Below are 21,797 nucleotides of genomic sequence, written 5' to 3'. Positions count from 1 at the left end.
TTTAGTATGCAGCATTTAATGATGATCAATCCATTAATAAATGTATGGTTTAGTACGGAGCATTTAATGATGATCAATTCCTTAATGAATGCAATGCATCGTTTAGAATGCAGCATTTAGTGATGATCAATTCATTAATAAATGTAATGAATGGTTTACAATGCAGCATTTAGTGATGATCAATTCATTAATAAATGCATGGTTTAGTACGGAGAATTTAATGATGATCAGTTTCTTAATAAATGCATTGTATGATTTAGAACACAGCATTTAACGAGGATCAGTTCATTAATGAAGGTATTATATGGTCTAGTATGCAGCATTTAATGATGATCAATTCATTAATAAATGCATGGTTTAGTGTGGAGCATTTAATGATGATCAATTCATTAACAAATGCATGGTTTAGTACGGAGCATTTAATGATGATCAATTCCTTAATGAATGCAATGTATGATTTAGAACACAGCATTTAATGATGATCAGTTCATTAATGAATGTATTATGTGGTTTAGTATGGAGCATTTAATGATGATGGATTCATGAACAATGATGGCTTATCCACTAGATAGGCAAACAGGGTTCCTATTGGCCCTTGTAAGCTATTGCCCTGAAGGTCAAAGGAGAAAGGTCAGGTGGGCACAATCTGTGTCCACTCACCTTGGGCGGAATAAACCAATACCTTGGGGCTCTGCACCCCGGTGGAACCCCTAACCAATTCCCTCTTTCCCCCCCTCTCTCTGTGCCCCTTTTCTGTCACATCTTCCTCCCCCCCATAAGAGGAAATTAGAAGAAATGGTGGGCACAGTTTGGCTGCATTGCTCATGGGTCCTATCCCGGGGGGAGGTCTGCCCAGTACCTGATTTCTGTTCCATCCAGCAGTGAAGTGGAAGGAAGGAAGTATGTAACCCACTGCTATTTTAACTGATCCCCAACCCTTACTCTGAATCTGGACGTGAGCCTAGCTGGAAGAAACCAACTTCAGGAGGCCTATTTGCAAGGGGGGGAAGGCAGCGCAGGAAGGGTTAAACATCCTTCCCTCCCACCTCAGTTCTCCCCTTTGAGTGCCCCCCCACTCCCTTTATCTCAGGTTTGCATCAGACTGGAGGATTCCACACTGTCCCATAGCTAGGGTGGGGCTATTGGGGGGCTCTGCCACCTTCCTTAAAGACTCAGCCCCCTTCCTTAAAGGTATCCGCCATATAAGTGCTGAGAAGAAGGCATGTGCCCTCTCCCTCCCTCCAGATGATCAGCAGGCCATGTGTTCCCCGCTGATCAGCTGAAGGGCCCTTTAAATCTTGCAGGTGGGGAGGGAGAAGAAGAGGAGGAGGAGAAGAGGTTTGGATTTATCCCCCGCCCTTCACTACCCAAGGGAGTCTCAGAGCAGCTTACAGACTCCTTTCCCTTCCCCTCCCCACAACAGACACCCTGTGAGGTCGGTGGGGCTGAGAGAGCTCTGACAGAAACGGCTCTTTTTTCAAGAACAGCTCTTATCAGAACCATGGCTTGCCCAAGGTCATCCAGCCAGGTGCAAGTGGAGGAGTGGGGAATCAAACCCGGTTCTCCCAGATCAGAGTCCGTGCACTTAACCACTACACCAAACTGGCTCTCAGAAGAAGAAAAGATAAGATTGGATTTATATGCTGCCCTTCACTACCCAAAGGTGTCTCAGAGCGGCTTACAAACTCCTTTCCCTTCCCCTCCCCACAACAGACACCCTGTGAGGTCGGTGGGGCTGAGAGAGCTCTGACAGAAACGGCTCTTTTTTCAAGAACAGCTCTTATCAGAACCATGGCTTGCCCAAGGTCATCCAGCCAGGAGCAAGTGGAGGAGTGGGGAATCAAACCCAGTTCTCCCAGATCAGAGTCCGCGCACTTTACCACTACACCAAACCACTACACCTTTCATTATGGCTAATAATGTCAGCCCCGCCAGAAAAAAAATTTGCCGGCAAGCCACTGGCTGCCTGTTTAGACTAAACCCGGGGGACCATTAGTTATAAATAGTGGTGGTTTAAAATACCTGTGCGATGATTCCATTGGCAGAGAGCATACTGAGTCAATATCGGCCATCACTAGGACATGCAAACAGATAGATCTTCAAAGCAAAAGCCACACTTCAACCAGATGATTGCACTTCAAACAATACCACCCTAAACGTAACAACATCTGTTTCCTGACCTTGACTAGATCACAAAAAATGTTCTACGATAACGTGCATCACAGCAAACTGAGTTCACACACTGCAAAGCTAAGAGATGCAACCAACTTTCCGAGTCACTCCGGTAACAGGGTTACCAATTCTGGGTAGGGACATACCTGCAGGTTATGGGCGGTGGAGCCTGGGGAGGGTGGGATTTGGGGAGGGGCAGGATCTCAGGTGGATGTAATGCCATAGAGTCCGCCCTCGATGTAGGGTTGCTGGATCACCTTGCTGCCACCGCAGGGGGATTTCGGGGGCGTTCTGGGGATGGGCGGGACGTCGTATGTGACATCCCCAACACAATGACATCACACAGAAGTCACTTTCTGTTGTGGGGAGGGGAAGGGAAAGGAGATTGTAAGCTACTCTGAGACTCCTTCAGGTAGTGAACGGTGGGGTATAAATCCACTCTCCTCCTACTCCTCCTCTTCTGGTTTTTGGGCAAAACTCTATGGGTTTTTGGCTTCAAAACCATAGCGTTTGCTCCAAAACCAGAGCATTGCCGCATGACATCGCCGGCACAATGATGTAACCTGGAAAAGACATCATCACATTGGGGATGATATGCAACGATGTTCCTGGTTGGGGGTGGAGTTTTTCCTGGCAGTAGGCTTGCCAGTGGTGGATTAAAGCCCCTCAAAGTGGGGGAAATCCCACTGGGTCCTGGGGGCTTGTGACTCTATCTCCATGGCAGCCAATTTTCTTCAAGGAAACTAATTGCTATAGCCTGGAGACCAGTTATAATTCCAGGAGATCTCCAGGCCCCTGCCTGGAGAGTTGGCAGCTCCAGATCCCAGGGCTCTGGCGATAAATCTCTCTCTGCATTCTAAGGAAAGGGATTTTTCTTGCCATACAGCTGCTGAAGGGGAAACAGATCCCTAAGTAATTTTGAAGAGATGGAAACAAAACAACAAATCGCTCGACCCTGTAGCATTGAACTGTGAGCTTGTGATGGAACCAATGAATTCATGAGGCTGAAAAGAAGGCACACTTAGGTCCTTTCCACACTAGACCTTAAATCCTGATTCAACCCTGTCCCCAAATTTGCATTCTACACTACACGTGAGCTCACCCCTGTAATTATCTCGGGGTATTTTTACATTCCACACTACACTCGAGTTCACCCCTGTAATTATCTTGGGGTAGTTTTACATACTACACTACTCTCGAGTTCACCCCTGTAATTATCTCGGGGTATTTTTACATTTCACACTACACTCGAAATCACCCCTGTAATTATCTCAGGGTATTTTTACATTCTACACTACTCTCAAGTTCACCCCTGTAATTATCTCGGGGTATTTTCACATTCTACACTACACTCGAGTTCACCCATGTAATTATCTTGGGGTGTTTTTACATTCCACACTACACTCGAGTTCACCCCTGTAATTATCTCGGGGTATTTTTACATTCCACACTACACTCGAGTTCACCCCTGTAATTATCTTGGGGTATTTTTACATTCCACACTACACTCGAGTTCACCCCTGTAATCATCTCGGGGTATTTTTTGTTTCCACATTACATTGAGGTCACCCTGGTTTCGCCTCACACTTGTCCTGGGATAAACGGATGCTGTTATAACCAGGGACAAATGCAAGATATTGTGTCGCGAGTTGAACGCTGATAAAACCAGGGATGAGATCCAAGTGCAGAAAGGACCTTAGTGCTCAAAACTCCTAAAAGGTGGTATCAATATACTGTTTCAGAAGGTAGCCAGGTTGGTTGGAAGTAGAAGAGCCAGATTAGAGTCCAGAAGAACCTTAGACAGCAATAAGTTTCAAAGCTCCCTCCAACAGGTACCTTTGACTCTTGAAAGCTCATACCGCCAAAAATCTTGCTGCTCTGTAAGGTTTATAAACATACTGGTTTCTCAAAAATAATTTTAGATAATGTTACCTAAATCTATATTCATGAAGTGCTTGACAACAAGTCATAAGGAATACAACATTCAAATAGGATGCTGATCTCAATCAATGTTCAGGCTTGAATATGCTAAGCTTCTAAATGGATCTCGGGCTTTTTTTTAATATATATATATATAAACATACTGGTTTCTTGTTCCCCGCTAATATATTTATCCCCTCGTCCCCATTGGAATCCAAAGCTAGCACACCGTTTGTGTTGAATGGTAGAAGTGCTGGAAGTTGCTGATGAGGGCAATGCGCGGGTCTCCAGAAATGTGCCCGTAGCATGGGAGGAACACACAAACACACGCAAAGCATCCATCCCTTGAGTCAAACCACTGGTCCATCAAGGTCAGTATCGTCTGCTCAGACCGACAGCTGCTCTTAAGGGTCTCAGGCAGAGGTTTTTCACATCATCTATGACCTCATCCTTTTAACTGGGGACGCTGGGGATTGAACCTGGGACCTTCTGTATGCCAAGGGGGATTAAGGCAAGAGACATTCAGAGGTGGTTTGCCATTGCCTGCCTCTGCATAGTGACCCTGAACTTCCTTGGTGGTCTCTCATCCAAGCCAGGATTTTGTGCCTTGTAGGGCAAATAATTTCTGGTGGGGCTGCTATTATTGGCCATTATTTTTTCTATCTCTAAACAACTGCACTTTTAAGTAATAACAAGGACAAGGACACTAATCGTAAATTAAATTGAATGCAGCACAAACACACACATCCCCACAACAGCCACCCCAGACATAAATGAAATGCAAAAGAAGAAGAAAAAGAAGAAGAGATTGGATTTATACCCCGCCCTTCACTACCCGAAGGAGTCTCAGAGCGGCTTACAAACTCCTTTCCCTTCCCCTCCCCACAACAGACACCCTGTGAGGTGGGTGGGGCTGAGAGAGCTCTGACAGAAACGGCTCTTTTTCAAGGACAGCTCTTATCAGAACTACGGCTTGCCCAAGGTCATCCAGCCAGGTGCAAGTGGAGGAGTGGGGAATCAAACCCGGTTATCCCAGATTAGAGTCCGCACACTTAACCACTACACCACATTCCCTAAAGCAATGAAATCCCTTACCCGTTTCAGAATGAAATCTGGGGGGGGGGCGCATCCCTTTAAGGAAGGGGGCGGAGCCCCCAATAGCCCCACTGTAACTACAGGCCAGCTCCCATCCAAATTCTAACCAAGGACAACCCTGCTTAGCTTCTGAGACCTGATGAGATCAGGCTAGCCTGGACCATCCAGGGCAGAGGTGGTTTGCCATTTCCTGCCTCTGCCTAGCAACCCTGGACTCTGCCTGGTGGACTCCCATCCAAATTCTAACCAGGGTTAGCTTCCGAAATCTGATGAGATCAGGCTAGCCTGGACCATCCAGGTCAAGGCAAGCAAATTTACTGATAAATAAAGAGGAATTGTCTCTTTGGAATCATTATGGAAGTATACCGTTTGAATCTGTCCTTCCCTGGGTTGGATTCTGTGGATCCCTTCTGCCAATGGCAGCACTGCTGTCCAAAACTCATCAGGCAGGGGAGAGGGGGATTTCTGAAACTGCCGGGGGTGTGTGTGTGGACACTGCTGGGGAACAGGTCCCCAACTTAAGACAGAGATGTCAAATCCCATGCATTCACTGACGGATTGTTTGTTAAAATCAGCTGCAAAGCCCTTAGTTGGAACCAAACATGAAGGACAGCTACTTGACATGTGATTTTCATTTGCCTTTGGTTGTTGGTTTACAAACTAGATATCTTTGGACATCAGTTTTACAAGGGGGTAAGAACTCATAAGAACATAAGAGAAGCCCATATTGAATCAGGCTAGTGGCCCATCCATGAAGGACCGCTTCTCGTATGTTCCCCCAAGAGCACTACGATCGGGGAGCCTCTACCTCCTGGAAGTTCCAGGTCCCCGAGAGATTAAGTTTGCCCCTACTAGGGCCAGGGCTTTTTCAGTGGTGGCTCCTACCTGGTGGAACGAGCTCCCGGGGGAGATCCGGGCCCTGCAGGACCTTGCGCAGTGCCGCAGGGCCTGCAAGATGGAGCTCTTCCGCCAGGGTTATGAGTAGGAGCCGCCGCCACTACCCCACCACTGCGGCAGTGTGTCATCGGCTGCCCCCACTAAATGGGGGGTAAGCATTGCCAGGCAGGAGTTTACAGACAGGGTGCGGGAGACCATGCTATCGAGATAGCTGGCCGCCAAAATTGGGGTGGTTGTTCCCATCTTGGAAGAATTGACATAGGAAGATTACAGCGCCGTGATGTAGCATGGATTTTTTGGTGGTTTTAAATGTTGTTATGCTGTTACATGTTTTATTGTATTTTATATCTCGGCTTTGCCGCATGTGAGCCGCCCTGAGCCTTTGGGAGGGCAGGATACAAATCAAAACATAAATAAATAAATATAAATAAATATAAATAAATAAATAAATCCAGTCCAACACTCTGTGTCACACAGTGGCCAAAAATATCAGGTGCCTTCAGGATGTCCATCAGTGGGGCCAGGACATTAGAAGCCCTCCCACTGCTCCCCCCCCCAAGCACCAAGAAGACAGAGCATCCCTTGCCTCAGACTGAGAGTTCCTCTCTATCCTTTGTGGCTAATAGCCACTGATGGACCTCTGCTCCATATAAGAACAAAAGAGATGCCAATGTTGGATCAGGCCAAAGGCCCATCCAGTCCAACACTCTGTGTCACACAGTGGCCAGAAATACCAGGTGCCATCAGGAGGTCCAGGAGTGGGGCCAGGACACTAGAAGCCCTCCCGTTGTTGCCCCCCCCAAGCACCAAGAATACAGAGCATCCCTTGCCCCAGACTGAGATTTCCTATCTCTCCAGGTATCAATGGCACACCATTGAACACACAAAGCTGTCTTGTACTGAACCAGACTCTTGGTTCAGGAAGGTCAGTATTGTCTATTCAGACTGGGGCCACCTCTCCAGGGTCTCAGGCAGAGGTCTTTCACACCACATACTGCCTGGCCCTTTCTGCTGAAGATACCAGGGATTGAACCCGGGACCTTCTGCATGCCAAGCAGAGGCTCTGCCATTGATTGAGTCACACCCACAGACCTTCCCCTTCTCACAAAGGATCTGTGAAGAAGGTTGAAAACGTCTCAGCAATCATGTGCGTTCCATATTCATTTCAGAGAGACAGATCACTCTTCTCTGCGACAAGCGAGTCTGCCGAAACAGCCTCTTTCCTCTTCCTTGCGACGCCTATACAAAGACCCACCTCTTTGTTTTGAGATATCCTTCCTCCTATTCCATCCTGGGGGGGAACAAAGGTTGCCTCTTCCCCCTCTCCTTCCGTGAGCCTTTCCGAGTAAGCCTGCACAAATGGTGGGCATTATGCAGGCGAGGAGGAGAGGGTAGGGGAGAGGCAGAACACTTTCCTCCTCGGAGGCCCACTTTTGGCTTTCGCTCAAGATCGGAGCACTCCTCAGTTTGGGGGGCAGTCCCCAGAGAGCTCGACGCTGTTCCTCACACCTGCTGGCAGAAGCCTGTCAAGGTACGCAGCCTCGTCCCTCCAGTGGGGCCTTCCGGAGCGCTCTGCCTCCGCTCGAGCTCGGCAACTGTCCTTTCCAATCAGGCAAACTTTCTTGGTCGGTTGTCAAACAGTGCCCGGGAAGGGAAAAGTCTCTCTGGCTCAGCAGCAGCTCGAGCTGCCTGCATCTCCGTCGGGAGGGTAAACACCGAACGAAGCACTGAGGCGATTTCGACCTTCGGCAAAGCATGCTGGGCCCTGCGCACAAAGTTTCTCTTGCATTTCAGTGTGCTGGTTTATCAGAACCAACATCAGGGCTATTTTTGGGCAGGAACGCACAGGAATGGAGTTCCGGCTGGCTTCCAAGTTGGCCACGCCCAGCAGGAACTCATTAGCATAATAGGCCACAACCAACACCAGAAACTCATTAGGATTGGCTACATTAGGGGTGTGTGGCCTAACATGCAAAGGATTTCCTGCTACAAAAAAAGGCCCTGGGTTTGGACAACAAACAAGGTAAACAGAATAAGAAGCAAAAGGTGGGTGTGGCTGGATGACCACCCTTCTGGTAACATGGGGGTGTGGCCTAATATGCTAATGAGCGGTGCTGTCAGGGGTGTGGCCTAATAGGCTAATGAGTTTCTGCTGTTGGGTGTGGCCTATTATGCTAATGAGTTCCTGCTGGGCTTTTTCTACAAAAAAAGCCCTGACCAACAGTCTCCGTGGAGTACGTCATGCGTTCTTTTCTGGTCCTTTCTGCTCTAGACCTTAAATCCTGGTTCAGCCCTGTCCCCGAACTTACATTCTACGCTACACTCACGCTCACCCCCGTAATTATCTCGGGGTATTTTTACATTCTACACTACACACGAGTTCACCCCTGTAATTATCTCAGGGTATTTTTACATTCTACACTACACACAAGTTCACCCCTGTAATTATCTTGGGGTATTTTTTGTTTCCACATTACATTGAGGTCACCCCTGTTTCGCCCCACACTTGTCCCAGGATAGATGGATGCTGTTTTAGGGTGATTCCGCACTAGACCATAAATCCTGGTTCAGCCCTGTCCCTGAACTTACATTCTACACTACTCTCAAGTTCACCCTTCTAATTATCTCGGGGTATTTTTACAGTCTACACTACACTCGCATTCACCCCTGTAATTATCTTGGGGTACTTTTACATTCTATACTGCACCCGAGTACACCCCTGTAATTATCACGGGGTATTTTTAAAATCTACACTACACACAAGTTTACCCCTGTAATTATGTTGGGATATTTTTTGTTTCCACATTACATTGGGGTCACCCCGGTTTCACCCCACACTTGTCCCAGGATAGATGGATGCTGTTTTAGGGTGATTCCACACAAGACCTTTAATTCTGGTTCAACCCTGTCCCTGAACTTACATTCTATACTACACTCGAGTCCACCCCTCTAATTATCTTGGGGTATTTTTACACTCTACACTACACTCGGGTTCACCCCTGTAAGCATCTCAGGGTATGTATTGTTTCCACATTACATTAAGGTCACCCCAGTTTTGCCCCACACTTGTCCTGGGATAAACAGATGCTGTTATAACCAGGGATAAATGGAAGGTATTGTATCGCAAGTTGAACTCTGAGAAAACCGGGGATGAGATCCAAGTGCAGAACGGACCATAACCAGAGATAAATGCCAGGTATTGGGAAAGTATTGTATTGCGAGTTGAACTCTGAGAAAACCGAGGATGAGATCCAAGTGCAGAAAGGACCTCTGTTTGGCATGTGATGTTAGGCAGGTGGGGCGTAACTTTGAATGATTGTGGGGCAAAGCAAAGACTGGGGCTGGAGGTGGGTCTTCCTCGGCCATGGGGCAATGGAGCTGGTGCCCCAGGACAGGACAGGCATGCAGGAGGCTGCCACCTTGGCTGCTGAGGTACGGACAGATGTGTCATGGTGTCTCAGCTGCCCTCTATCGAGGACTTCACCACTGTCAAGCCCATCAGCCATGGTGCCTTCAGGAAGGTCTACCTAGGCCAGTTCAGCATCTTGGTTTTGAGTGTCCCTTAGCGGTCAGGGACCCACATACCTTTGGGACCGCCAGTCTTGGTATACCCCCAGAAGAGTGATACCCTCCAGGAATAAGAACCTTCTGGTGTTCCCCAACCCAAGAGAGATCCGGCTGTCTTCAACTAGGGCCAGGGCTTTCTTGGCCCTGGCCCTCACCTGGTGGAACTCTCTGCTGGAGAATATTCATTCCCTGCCGAATTTACTATCTTTCTGGAGGGGCATGCAAGGCAGAGATGTTCTGCCAGGCATTTGGTTGAGGGCAGCAACGGGACAGTATGAAATCTGTCACTCTCACACACTCCTACCCTCTGCAACCCCCTCCCCCTCAGGCGGCCTGTGAAAATTAAAATCTCTCATCTGCTATCCACCACAAGGTTGGACCAGAACCAGCGGGTTGAAATTAAATCAAAAGAGTTTCTGGCTAAACAGTAGAAAGAACTTCCTAGAGTAGTTCCTCAGTGGAATAGGCTTCCTATGGAGGTGGTGGACTCTCCTTTTTTTGGAGGTTTTTGAGCAGAGGCTAGACGGCCACCTGACAGCAATGCTGATTCTGTGGACTTAGGCTGGCCATGAGAGGGAGGGCAGGAAGGGTTGCCTCAGTGCTTAGTTCTCGTGGCTTTCTTACACGCCCAGGGAAATGCCGATTGCCACGTTGGAGTCAGGAAGCCATTTTTCTTTGATGTTTTGATGTTAAAGAAAACAGTCTGGATGAAGGAGATTGGCCATACAATAGAAACAGATCAATGCTTAAAACCTTGGAAAGCCCTTAAATATATGAGAGCGACGCCGTTTAAGGAGAATATATATATTACCCCATTCCATATCCCCAGTCAAACTGATACAGATCCATTTAAGTTTCTAATGCAGTCTTTCTCCAGCCTAAGGGACCTCTGCCCAATGTTTGTACAAACACTTAAGTCCAACTTTTGCTCAATGAATTGGGAAGCTAGGAATAGGATCCATCACACTGCATTCTAATACATCTAACAACTTCCTTTTGTGGTATCTCTACCATTTTTTAAATCTGGAAACAAACCCCCTGACACACACACAAAAAATGTGCTGAGGGATAACGCACTCAAAGACACAAAACCCCACAAACTCGGATATGATGTGAATGTGTAAATCTACTTTACGGCTCAGGTCCCTAACTAGACTTCCTGACAAAGCAAGGTAGCTCCACCAGGAGGGGAGTGATTCCTTCAATTCCCCGTTCTTATTGTAGATCTCCATTGTGCCCCATAGCTCCTCTCAGAACTCCACTAATCCCCAGGTGCGGGATGTCATATATTTTCAGATGTGATCGCTGGACGTCACAAATGGACATGCTTTGAAACCACTTCTCAGCACATGGTACTTCTTATCTTACTGTTCTCTTGACTCAAAGGACTTGAACAGAGTGAAGATCCAACCCTCTTACAGGCAATCACCACAGCTAAATATTGCACAACTGCTAAGGTAGTTTTCCAATCCTCATCTACATGGGAAAACTGGATGGTTTTTGGAGATGACAAATTCACATAACCTATTAAGAGGGAGGGCAAACGCTTTCCCCTCAACCCAGAACAGATCTCACACTTCAATCAAACACGTTCTAAGGATATAAACTGACTAGATCCATATGTTCAATCTCTGTCTGAATCCACTGTTCCCGTGAATAGGCCTTCCAGTGTGGCCGAGGGAAAAGAATTTAACTGAGCGAGCATAAATGCTCTTCTATAATGAGGGATCGTTAGGTCTTTTAAGTATCTCAGAATAGCACAAGAGAAGGGAACGCCAAAAAATGCTGGTGAGCATATACGCCGTGCCCTCAATAAGATACTTGTTCTATCCAAATTAAATATTGAGGGCTTTAATTGTTTTATGATGTCCATATCTTTGTTATTGAACACAAACCATTGGAGCCTATTTTTAGTGACCACCTTCCATGGCCTCATATAAGGATCTTTCTCAATAAGATCCAAAACCCCTTTCCTCATTCCAGAGACTTTTTGCTTTAATTTAAATAGCACATTATACAATATGCATAAAGCAAAGTAAAGCATTGTGCAATATGCATGAAAGCAAAGAGTAACTCACATCATGATCGAAGGATGATTAGCAGCACATCTCCTACACAGAATTGTCTTCTATCTATGGATTATTATTATTATTACTGCAAAGGAGTCTGTGGTGGGGCCAATGTATGAGTTGAATGAACCTGATCTGCTATAGTTCTGCAACTGCTTTGCCACCAGCTCAAGCGAAAGCTGTCACCACTGAAAGTACTGTGTTCGAAGTAGGGATGCTTGAACACCATCCCATTCAGCTCACATTCTGTTTGCTGGCTGCAAGCAGGGAACCAGTTTTTCATCGAGCAGTTTAGCTGCTTGTGAGCCATCCGAGCCTGTTCAGTGAGTTACTTTCCATGCATCTGAACAGTGCAGTGTGGTGCCTTCAGTACTATTTCATGCACAAATATTCAAACGCAATTGAGTGAGAGTCCAAGTCCCCTCCAAAGACCTGTCATTGTTGTGCACTGCTGGGCAGTCGAAAGCAAAGAGTAAGCAAGCCAATCAGAGTCAGCCAATAATTATAAACAAACACTGCTATCTTTAAAATGTCATAGCATTTCTTTTCTTTTCTTTTTTGCAGTATGTAGCAGCTGACTTATGGCAACCCCTGTTGGGTTTTCATGGCAAGACACATTCAGAGGTGGTTTGCCATTGCCTGACTCTGCATAGCAACCCTGGAGTTCCTCAGTGGTTTCCAATCCAAGTACTAACCAGGGCCAACGTTGCTTACCTTCTGAGAACTAAGAACATAAGAGACGCCAATGTTGGATCAGGCCAAAGGTCCATCCAGTCCAACACTCTGTATCACACAGTGACCCGAAATACCAGGTGCCATCAGGAGGTCCACCAGTGGGGCCAGGACATTAGAAGCCCTCCCACTTTTGACCACCCCCCAAGCACCAAGAAGACAGAGCATCACTTGCCCCAGAGTCCCTATCTATACCTTGGGGCTAATAGCCACTGATGGACCTCTGCTCCATATGCCTATCTAATTCCCTTTTGAAGCCGGCCATGCTTGTAGTCACCACCACTTCCTGATGAGATCAGGTTAGTCTGGGCTATCCAGGTATATATATGACTGAGTGTAATATTTTGTCTGAAGAGACTCATGCCCTATGGGACTTGTCTGCATTTTGCAGGGCATGTAAATAAGAGTTATTCCACCAGGCAGTCTGCTAATGTAAGCTCGGTGGACTCTATCATCAATGCTGCTGATTTTTTTAATACCAAAAACATTAGTTTGTTGCATGCTGAATTTTTACTAGGGATGGGCATGAACTGGCTCATGAACTAAAGTTTGTGATGAATTTTGGCTGGGTTGTGGTTCACGAAGTGAAGTTCGCGGCAGGTTCGACGGGCATGAACTTTCCGCAAACTTTCCAGCTGGTTGTGGCAGTTCATGCCAGTTTTTAAACAAATACATTTCCAGGCTCTGCTCAACCTAAATGTTTTCCCAACTTCAAAGCAAGGAAAGGGCAGAACTTGGAGGCCAGGTAGAGGAGCATCAGGGGAGGTCAATGACAGGCAGTCATTTTGACAGGGGCAGGTTCAGGAGGTCCAGGAGGGTATAGGATGGAACCTGTGCAAACTAGAGACACTAAACTCACAGGAACAACTGCTGCACACTGAGTGTATTTTTCTAGGATCAAGTTGCACTAGTGAAAGTAAAGGTTTCCCTTGCTCGAACGCTAGTCGAACCCGACTCTAGGGGGTGGTGCTCATCTCCATTTCCAAGCCGAAGAGCCAGCGCTGTCCGAAGACATTTCCATGGTCATGTGACTGGCGCGACTAGATGCCGAGGCACACAGAACGCTGTTACCTTCCCACCAAAGCTTTTGAACTGCTAGGTTGGCAGGAGCTGGGACCAGAGATGGGAGCTCACTCTGCCACATGGCACTCGGGTCTTGGACTGCCAAACTACCGACCTTCCGGTCTGCAACTCAGCGTCTTAACCTCTAAGCCACTGCAGCCACCACGAGTTGCACTACCGGTGTGTAAAGCCCTGGTTCAAAAAAGGCAACAAAGAAAGCATGACAGGATGGTGTTCCAAATTCCTACCTTCTACCAAGGACGTTAGGAGGGTGACGTTTGCTGCTTTCCTCCTCCCTGCAGGCAAATTGAGGCCCAGCCGGTCTAATTTCTCTCTCAAGCAACGGCCCCCATTCTTGGATTTTGCTCTGTTTGGGAGAACGGGAAAGAAAAGCCGCTTTGGTTTTAGTTTATCAACATTTGCCCCGTTTTTCTGTTTCAAAAAATTGACTCCGACGTCTGCCCAGAGCCTCACATTCCCAGTTGACAGCTGGGGTAGCCAACCTCCTGGTGGTCTCTGAAGATCTCCTGGGATTCCAACTGATCTCCAGGCTATAGAGATCAGCTCCCCTGGAGAAAATGTCTGCTTTGGATGGTGAACTCTACGGCATTACACCCCGCTGAAGCCCCTCCCCTCTCCAAACTTGGCCTTTCTCAGACTCCACCACCAAAATCTACAGATATTCCCAAACCAGAGCTGGTGATCTTATTGGTCCTTTCTGCACTAGACCTTAAATCCTGGTTCAACGCTGTCCCTGAACTTACATTCTACACTAAACGCGAGTTCACCCCTGTAATTATCTCGGGGTATTTTTACATTCTACACTAAACGCGAGTTCACCCCTGTAATTATCTCGGGGTATTTTTACATTCTACACTACACGTGAGTTCACCCCTGTAATTATCTTGGGGTATTTTTACATTCTACACTACATGCGAGTTTACCCCTGTAATTATCTCAGGGTATTTTTACATTCTACACTACACACGAGTTCACCCCTGTAATTATCTTGGGGTATTTTTACATTCTACACTACATGCGAGTGTACCCCTGTAATTATCTCGGGGTATTATTACATTCTACACTACATGCGAGTTTACCCCTGTAATTATCTTGGGGTATTTTTACATTCTACACTACATGCGAGTTTACCCCTGTAATTATCTCGGGGTATTTTTACATTCTACACTACATGCGAGTTTACCCCTGTAATTATCTTGGGGTATTTTTACATTCTACACCACACATGAGTTCACCCCGTAATTATCTTGGGGTATTTTTTTGTTTCCATATTACACTGAGGTCACCCCAGTTTTGTCCCACACTTGTCCTGGGATAAACGGATGCTGTTATAACCAGGGATAAATGCAAGGTATCGTGTTGCGAGTTGAACTCTGACAAAACCAGGGGTGAGATCCAAGTGCGGAAGGGATCATTAACAACTAAGAGGTTTATGGCTGACAGCCACTCTAAGAGCCAAAGTAAAAAACGAGAATGCTGAACAGCGCAGTTCTACGCAGCATCACAACCCTTCTGAGTCCAACTGTTTCCATCGTCCACAGTCTGTATTTCTCACCGAGACTCAAGGTGGATGACACAGTGTGACGAGATTCAATCAAGAGGATGGAACGACCAATAAGCAAAGTAACAGGGGCCGAAACAAAGCTTAGGCAATCAGCACGACACATTAAACCATGCAGAAATTACATGGTAGGATGGTATGGTAAAGGTTTCCTTTGCTCGAAAGCCAGTTGAATCCGACTCTAGGGGTCCGGTGCTCATCTCCATTTCCAAGCCAAAGAGCCAGCGTTGTCCGAAGACATTTCCGTGGTCATGTGGCCAGCATGACTAGACACCAAGGCACATGGAACGCTGTTACCTTCCCACCAAAGCGGTATCTATTTATCTACTTGCAATTTTCTCGCTTCCCAACTGTTTGGTTGGCAGGGGCTGGGGCCAGAGATGGGAGCTCACTCCGTCACGCGGCACTAGGGTCTCAAACTGCCAAACTACCGACCTTCCAGTCTGCAGTTCAGCATCTTAACCACTGAGCCTCCACAGCCCTTTTTGATAGGATGATACTTACAGGAATTAACAGTAAGTACCATACCTGGTAGTATCATTCGGATTAGGGTTCCCAGCTCTGGGTTGGGCACTTCCTGGCTGAGCCTCCACAGCCCTTTTTGATAGGATGATACTTACAGGAATTAACAGTAAGTACCATACCTGGTAGTATCATTCGGAGTAGGGTTCCCAGCTCTGGGTTGGGAAATTCCTGGAGATTTGGAGGGGGTGGAGCCTAGGGAAGGCGGGGCTTGGGGAGGGACCTCACTGGGGATGTAATGCCATGGAGTCCATCTTCCAAAGTAGCTGTTTTCTCCAGGGGGACTGATCTTTGTAACCTGGAGGCCAGTTGTAATTTCTGGAGATCTCTAACCACCGCCTGGAGACTGCAGTTAACAAGTCTAACAATCAATGCCTTTAAATAAATATTTTGAAATACCAAATGGGTGTATCTTCTTAATAGATATTCAGTTATCAAGGTTTTCTTATACCAACTCCAAAAGTATTTAATACAAAGGAGGACAGATATGCTGCACAGAGGAGGCTACTGGTTGAAAGAGATTTCCTAGACCGATGGTTCCGATTTGAAGTTTGGTCTCCACAGCAGTTCTACACAACATCACAACCCTTCTGAGTCCATCTGTTTCCATCGTCCACAGTCTGTATTTCTCACCGAGACTCAAGGTGGATGACACAGTGTGACGAGATTCAATCAAGAGGATGGAACAACCAATAAGCAAAGCAACAGGGGCCGAAACAAAGCTTAGACAATTAGCACGACACGTTAAACCATGCAGAAATTACATGATAGGATGGTAAGGCTTTGTATTAAATACTTTTGGAGTTGGTATAAGAAAACCTTGATAACTGAATATTTATTAACTAACTTAAATTTTGGAAGGACAACCAGAGACAACCTTTGAAAATACTTGGTCAAGATTCTACAAATGGATTGAAGAATACAATAAATAAAGCATACAGACTCATAACTTCCTTTGAGGATATTATTTTTACATATTTGCAAGAAAATTATACGAGGATTTAAGGTGGATTATATAAAATCAATGTTTTGTTAAGGTAAGAGATCTGTAAACAAGAAACTTAAGGAGGTAACGGATATCCTCATTCTATGTTATTTTATGTTTGTCTTTAAAAATAAAAAAGTTTTTAAAAAAGAATATACATTCATTTGGTATTTCAAAATATTTCTTAAGGCATTGATATTAGACTTGTTAATGGCATTTGCAGTGTGCATTTGTCTTTGATAACTGGCACATTGTGTTTTCCCCTTCTTTTGTCTACTGCCTGGAGACTAGCTACCCTAGCACTGCATAGTCCTCATACCTTTATCAAAACATCAGTACATTGAAGTCCATGGGCTTAGGAAGGTGTAACTCTGCTTAGGACAGCACTGAAAGTTGTTCAGTCAAGAGTCTGGGACATCGATTAAAATATACCTCTGCTCAACAACCTTCTCCTCTTTGTGAACCCGAGGCCACATTGAGAGGCCGGCAGAAACCACAGTTGATAGAACAAACCACCAAATGTCAGTAATACATCCTGGCTCGTCCACAAACCACAGTTTGTCTCTGGCCTGTAGCTACAGCGGGGCATTTTGGGGCTCTGCACCCTTAGTTACAGGCCCCGCCTCCAAGTTTTCATTAAAGGAAGCCTTTTAAAACCTTTTAAAAAGTTTTCTTATAATCAACTTTAATTAGGTTTAGCTCCCCCCCATTTTTTTTATGTCCCCCAAAGTAAAAAATCCTGGCTATGGGCCTGGTTTGTCTGCTCCAGCTGGGGGGACATCTTCCCTCTCCCTCCCATCTTTAGTGATGGTCAACCTCAAGGGACACTGCCACTCAACTAACCCTATAGATTAAGAACATAAGAGAACGTAAGAGAAGCCAATGTTGGATCAGGCCAATGGCCCATCCAGTCCAACACTCTGTCACATAGTGGCCAAAAATACCAGGTGCCATCAGGAGGTCCAGCAGTGGGGCCAGGACACTAGAAGCCCTCCCACTGTGCCCCCCCTCCCAAGCACCAAGAATACAGAGCATCCCTTGCCCCAGATTGAGAGTTCCTGTCTATAAGAACATAAGAGGAGGAGCCAATGTTGGATCAGGCCAGTGGCCCATCTAGTCCAACACTCTGTGTCACACAGTGGCCAAAAATCCCAGGTGCCATCAGGAGGTCCACCAGTGGGGCCAGGACACTAGAAGCCCTCCCACTGTTGCCCCCTCCAATCACCAAGAACACAGAGTATCCCTTGCCCTACACTGAGAGTTCCTATCTATACCTTGAAGTTAATAGCCACTGATGGACCTCTGCTCCAGATGTTTATCCAACTCCCCCTTGAAGCTGTCCATGCTTGTCGCTGCCACCACCTCCTGTGGCAGTGGTTTCCATGTGTTAATCACTCTTTGGGTGAAGAAGGACTTCCTTTCTAACCGGACTGCTCAGCAATTTCATGGAGTGCCCATGAATTCATTGTGAATTCACAAACCACACACTCATGCAAATTGCTACTAACAGACTGGTGACAAATCCTATCTTAAAATCCCAGCTTGGAGAGAACCAGTCTTTGTTAGTTACACTTTCTGCATTTTGATATTGTGAATAACTGGCATCGGATCAAAGCCCAGTTCATAAACCACGGTTCACTGTGATGTCTGAACGCAGCCTCCAGGTTTCAGAGGGAAGCCTTCAAGTGACTGCAGCCTCCTAGCTTCTAGAAAGCAAGGAGCAGACCAGTTATTTGGACTCTGTTCCTAAATATAGCAAGTCTAGATAGGACGGGAAAGATAACAGCACCACAAGTCTTCTCATTCTCCACTTTACAGCTCAGCCCTTGTGAACTGACTGTTCAATAAATCGTCTATTTTAGCAGTCAGTCAGAGGCGCTGACTGGGGTTAGCACCTCAAGGGTCTTATCAGTCAATAATTTCAGGCAGCAGATCCCAGAGAGGGCGCCATTTTCCTGCCTCTGATCGTAGATGAAATATTAGCCCTGTGGATGGAAGTGATGTTGATGGTTTACCTCACGGTGTTACTCCACTACATTCCTGACCAAGGGGAACTGATATCTCACAAAAGGACCTCTTGAACATATTACTGGGCTTAGGTTTGTCTTATTAATGCTTTAATGTGCCATATTAGTCCTGGGGATGGAAGCAATGTTGATGGTTTACCTCACGGTGTCACTCCGCTACACCCCTGACCAAGGAGAACTGATATTTCACAAAAAGACATCTCAGACATATTACTGTGCTCAGGTTTGCCTTATTAATGCTTTAATGTGCCATATTAGTCCTGAGAATGGAAGCCATGTTGATGGTTCACGGTGTCACTCTGCTACATTCCTGACCAAGGGGAACTGATATCTCACAAAAGGACCTCTCGAACATATTACTGTGCTTAGGTTTGCCTTATTAATGCTTTAATGTGCCATATTAGTCCTGAGAATGGAAGCCATGTTGATGGTTTACCTCACAGTGTCACTCCGCTACACCCCTGACCAAGGGGAGCTGATATCTCACAAAAGGACCTCTCGAACATATTACTGTTCTGAGGTTTGCCTTACCTTCTCAAAATGCCCCCCAGGAGAGAGGCATTGAGGCATTCTGGCGGGGACAAGCGTCTCTTCACTTCCGCGATCGTCACTTTATATTTCGAAGTAGAGCTGAGCAGAGATAAGCGGCCGGGAACCGAGCAAAAGAGATCCGTCGGGTTAACGACACACGTACCACCTGAGAGAGAGAGAGAGAAGTCACATATTAAGCAATGAAGTCAAGGGTCTGAGATTGAAATATCTTCAGTACACATCTGAGGGAATGTTTATGCCTTGTTTGGTTTTGTCACATTGAAAAGCACAGATTTAAGAATCACTGGTTTGAATGTATATATATATATGCCAAACAAAGAAATTAAAGGAACTATAATCAGTTGAATTTATTGAATACAACTATATACAATATAGCTCTGACCTGGATAGGCCAGACTGGCTCAATCTTGTCAGATTTTGGAACCTAAGCAGGGTTAATTCTGGTTAATACTTGGATGGGAGACCACTAAGAAAGACAAAGGTCACTACGAAGAGGCGGGCAATGGCAAGCCACCTCTGTAAGTCTCTTGCCTTGAAAACCCTAAAGGGTAACCATAAGTCAGTTGTGACTTGACGGCAAATATAAAGTAAAGGTAAAGGTTCCCTTGCTCAAAAGCCAGTCGAATCCGACTCTAGGGTTGCGGTGATCATCTCCGTTTCAAAGCCGAACATTCACAAAAACACACAATATAGGGTATTTGGGGCCTTCTTTGAAAAAGAAATATCCTGAGAAGGGGCAATGATTTCTTTATAGTCACAGATGCCATGAAGATGATATTTTAATAATTACACTCTGCTACATCACCAGTTCTCGACACTCATTTCTTTTCTCCCTTTTTCTCATTTTGGATCGGTGGGTCTTTCTTCTTTTTAAAGAATGGCCCAGACAATGAGTTTGATTTTCAATAGTATCAAAGGTTGCTTTCTTCATATGACAACCTATCTATTTAATTCATTAATACTTCCCAAGGGGGACCCAAAGCGGCTGACATCAGTCTCTGCGACTTCATTTTGTCCTCACAACAGCCCTCTGAGGTAGGTCAGCCTGAGAGAGTGTGACCGGTCCATGGTCACCCAGCAAGTTTCCATGACAGAGTGGGGATTCGAAACTGGGTCTCCCAGAACCTAAGTCAACACTCTTGACCATTACACCACACTGGCTCTTACCTCTGCAGAAGGTAAGGGGAGATGGACCCTGGGATAAGAAAATGGGGATGTTGGCACATCTATTAATTCTTTAAAGCCAAGGAGGATTGTGGTCCATGGTCCATATCCAGCATTGTTGCCCAGTTTAGCTACTGGCAGAGGAATCCTGAGCTAAGTTATTGGCTTCTAAGATCCCCCAGTGTTGAATTGTACTGTCAATCAAGGGTGACACATGAATGGGTGGGAAGAAGATGGCCTCAGATCTTCTTTTAGGAAACGATGAGTTTTTCCAGTAAGAACATAGGAAGAGCCAAGCTGGATCATAGTGGTCCATCTAGTCCAGCTTCCTGTTTCAAACAGGAGATGAAACAATTGCCCTGGAGAGCGAAGTAAGCAGGGCACGGAGGCCAAGGTCTTCCCTTGATCCTGCCTCCTGGGACTGGATTTCAGAGGTCTGCTGCCTCTGTCGATGGAGGCTCCCTTCACTCACCACAGCTAGTAGCCATTGATGGACTTCTCCTCCATGAATCTGTCTAACCCCCTTGTAAAGCTATCTATGCTCATAGCCACCTAGGGATGCCGGCCTCCAGGTGGGACCTGGGGATCCCATGGAATTACAGCTCATCTCCAGACTACAGAGATCAGTTCTCCTGGAGAAAAAGGATGCTTTGGAGGGTGGAATCTATGGCATCATGCCCCACTGAGGTCCCTCCCGTCCCCAGACTCGATCCCCAAATCCAGGGCTATTTTTGGGCAGGAACGCACAGGAACGGAGTTCCGGCTGGCTCCCAAGTTGGCCACGCCCAGGAGGAACTCATTAGCATAACAGGTCACACCCAACAGCAGAAACTCATCAGGATTGGCTACATTAGGAGTGTGTGGCCTAACATGCAAAGGAGTCCCTGCTACAAAAAAAGGCCCTGGGTTTTGACAACAAACAAGGTAAACGAGCAAAAGGTGGGTGTGGCTGGATGACCACACTTCTGGTAACATGGGGGTGCGGCCTAATGTGCTAATGAGCTGTGCTGTCAGGGGTGTGGCCTAATATGCTAATGAGTTTCAGCTGTTGGGTGTGGCCTATTATGCTAATGGGTTCCTGCTGGGCTTTTTCTACAAAAAGAGCCCTGCCCAAATCTCCAGGAACTTCCCAGCCTGGATCTGGGAACCCTATGCCCTCATCACCCACTGGTGGCCAGGGGGAACCTGGCAACCCTATGGTCACCACTGGTGGTAAATTTTGTAGCTTCATTGCTCCTTGAGTAAAGAAGTATTGTCTGTCCTGAACCTATTTCCCAACAACTTCACTGGGTGTCCCTGGGTTGGAGTATTATGAGAGAGGGAGAAAAGGCTCCCTTGGTCTACTGTCTCTACCCCATGCATCTACCATTCCAAGAAAGAGCTTTGTTTGTTGCCTCAGAAGGTCATACGAGAACCAATGGTTCGAAATTAAATGAAAAGACTTTTCGGCG

The 21,797-nt window shown here is 46.3% G+C and overlaps 1 protein-coding gene across 1 annotated transcript in view; it reads right to left on the bottom strand.

The window, feature by feature from the left end:
• TFAP2D (transcription factor AP-2 delta (activating enhancer binding protein 2 delta)) overlaps nucleotides 1-21,797 on the bottom strand; it is an 88,515-nt gene that overhangs the window by 32,641 nt on the left and 34,077 nt on the right. Inside the window, exons 4-5 of the mRNA XM_015417393.1 lie at nucleotides 19,162-19,327; nucleotides 13,763-13,881 (exon numbers count right to left, since the gene is read on the bottom strand). Coding sequence (XP_015272879.1) covers nucleotides 13,763-13,881; nucleotides 19,162-19,327 — 285 coding nt within the window. The remainder of the gene's footprint in view (nucleotides 1-13,762; nucleotides 13,882-19,161; nucleotides 19,328-21,797) is intronic.

Source organism: Gekko japonicus, unplaced genomic scaffold (genome assembly GCF_001447785.1).
Source record: "Gekko japonicus isolate JY-2015 unplaced genomic scaffold, Gekko_japonicus_V1.1 scaffold2423, whole genome shotgun sequence".
Lineage (NCBI taxonomy): Eukaryota > Metazoa > Chordata > Lepidosauria > Squamata > Gekkonidae > Gekko > Gekko japonicus.
The sequence above is the reverse complement of the archived record's forward strand: the minus strand, read 5'-3'. Positions and strand labels throughout refer to the sequence as shown.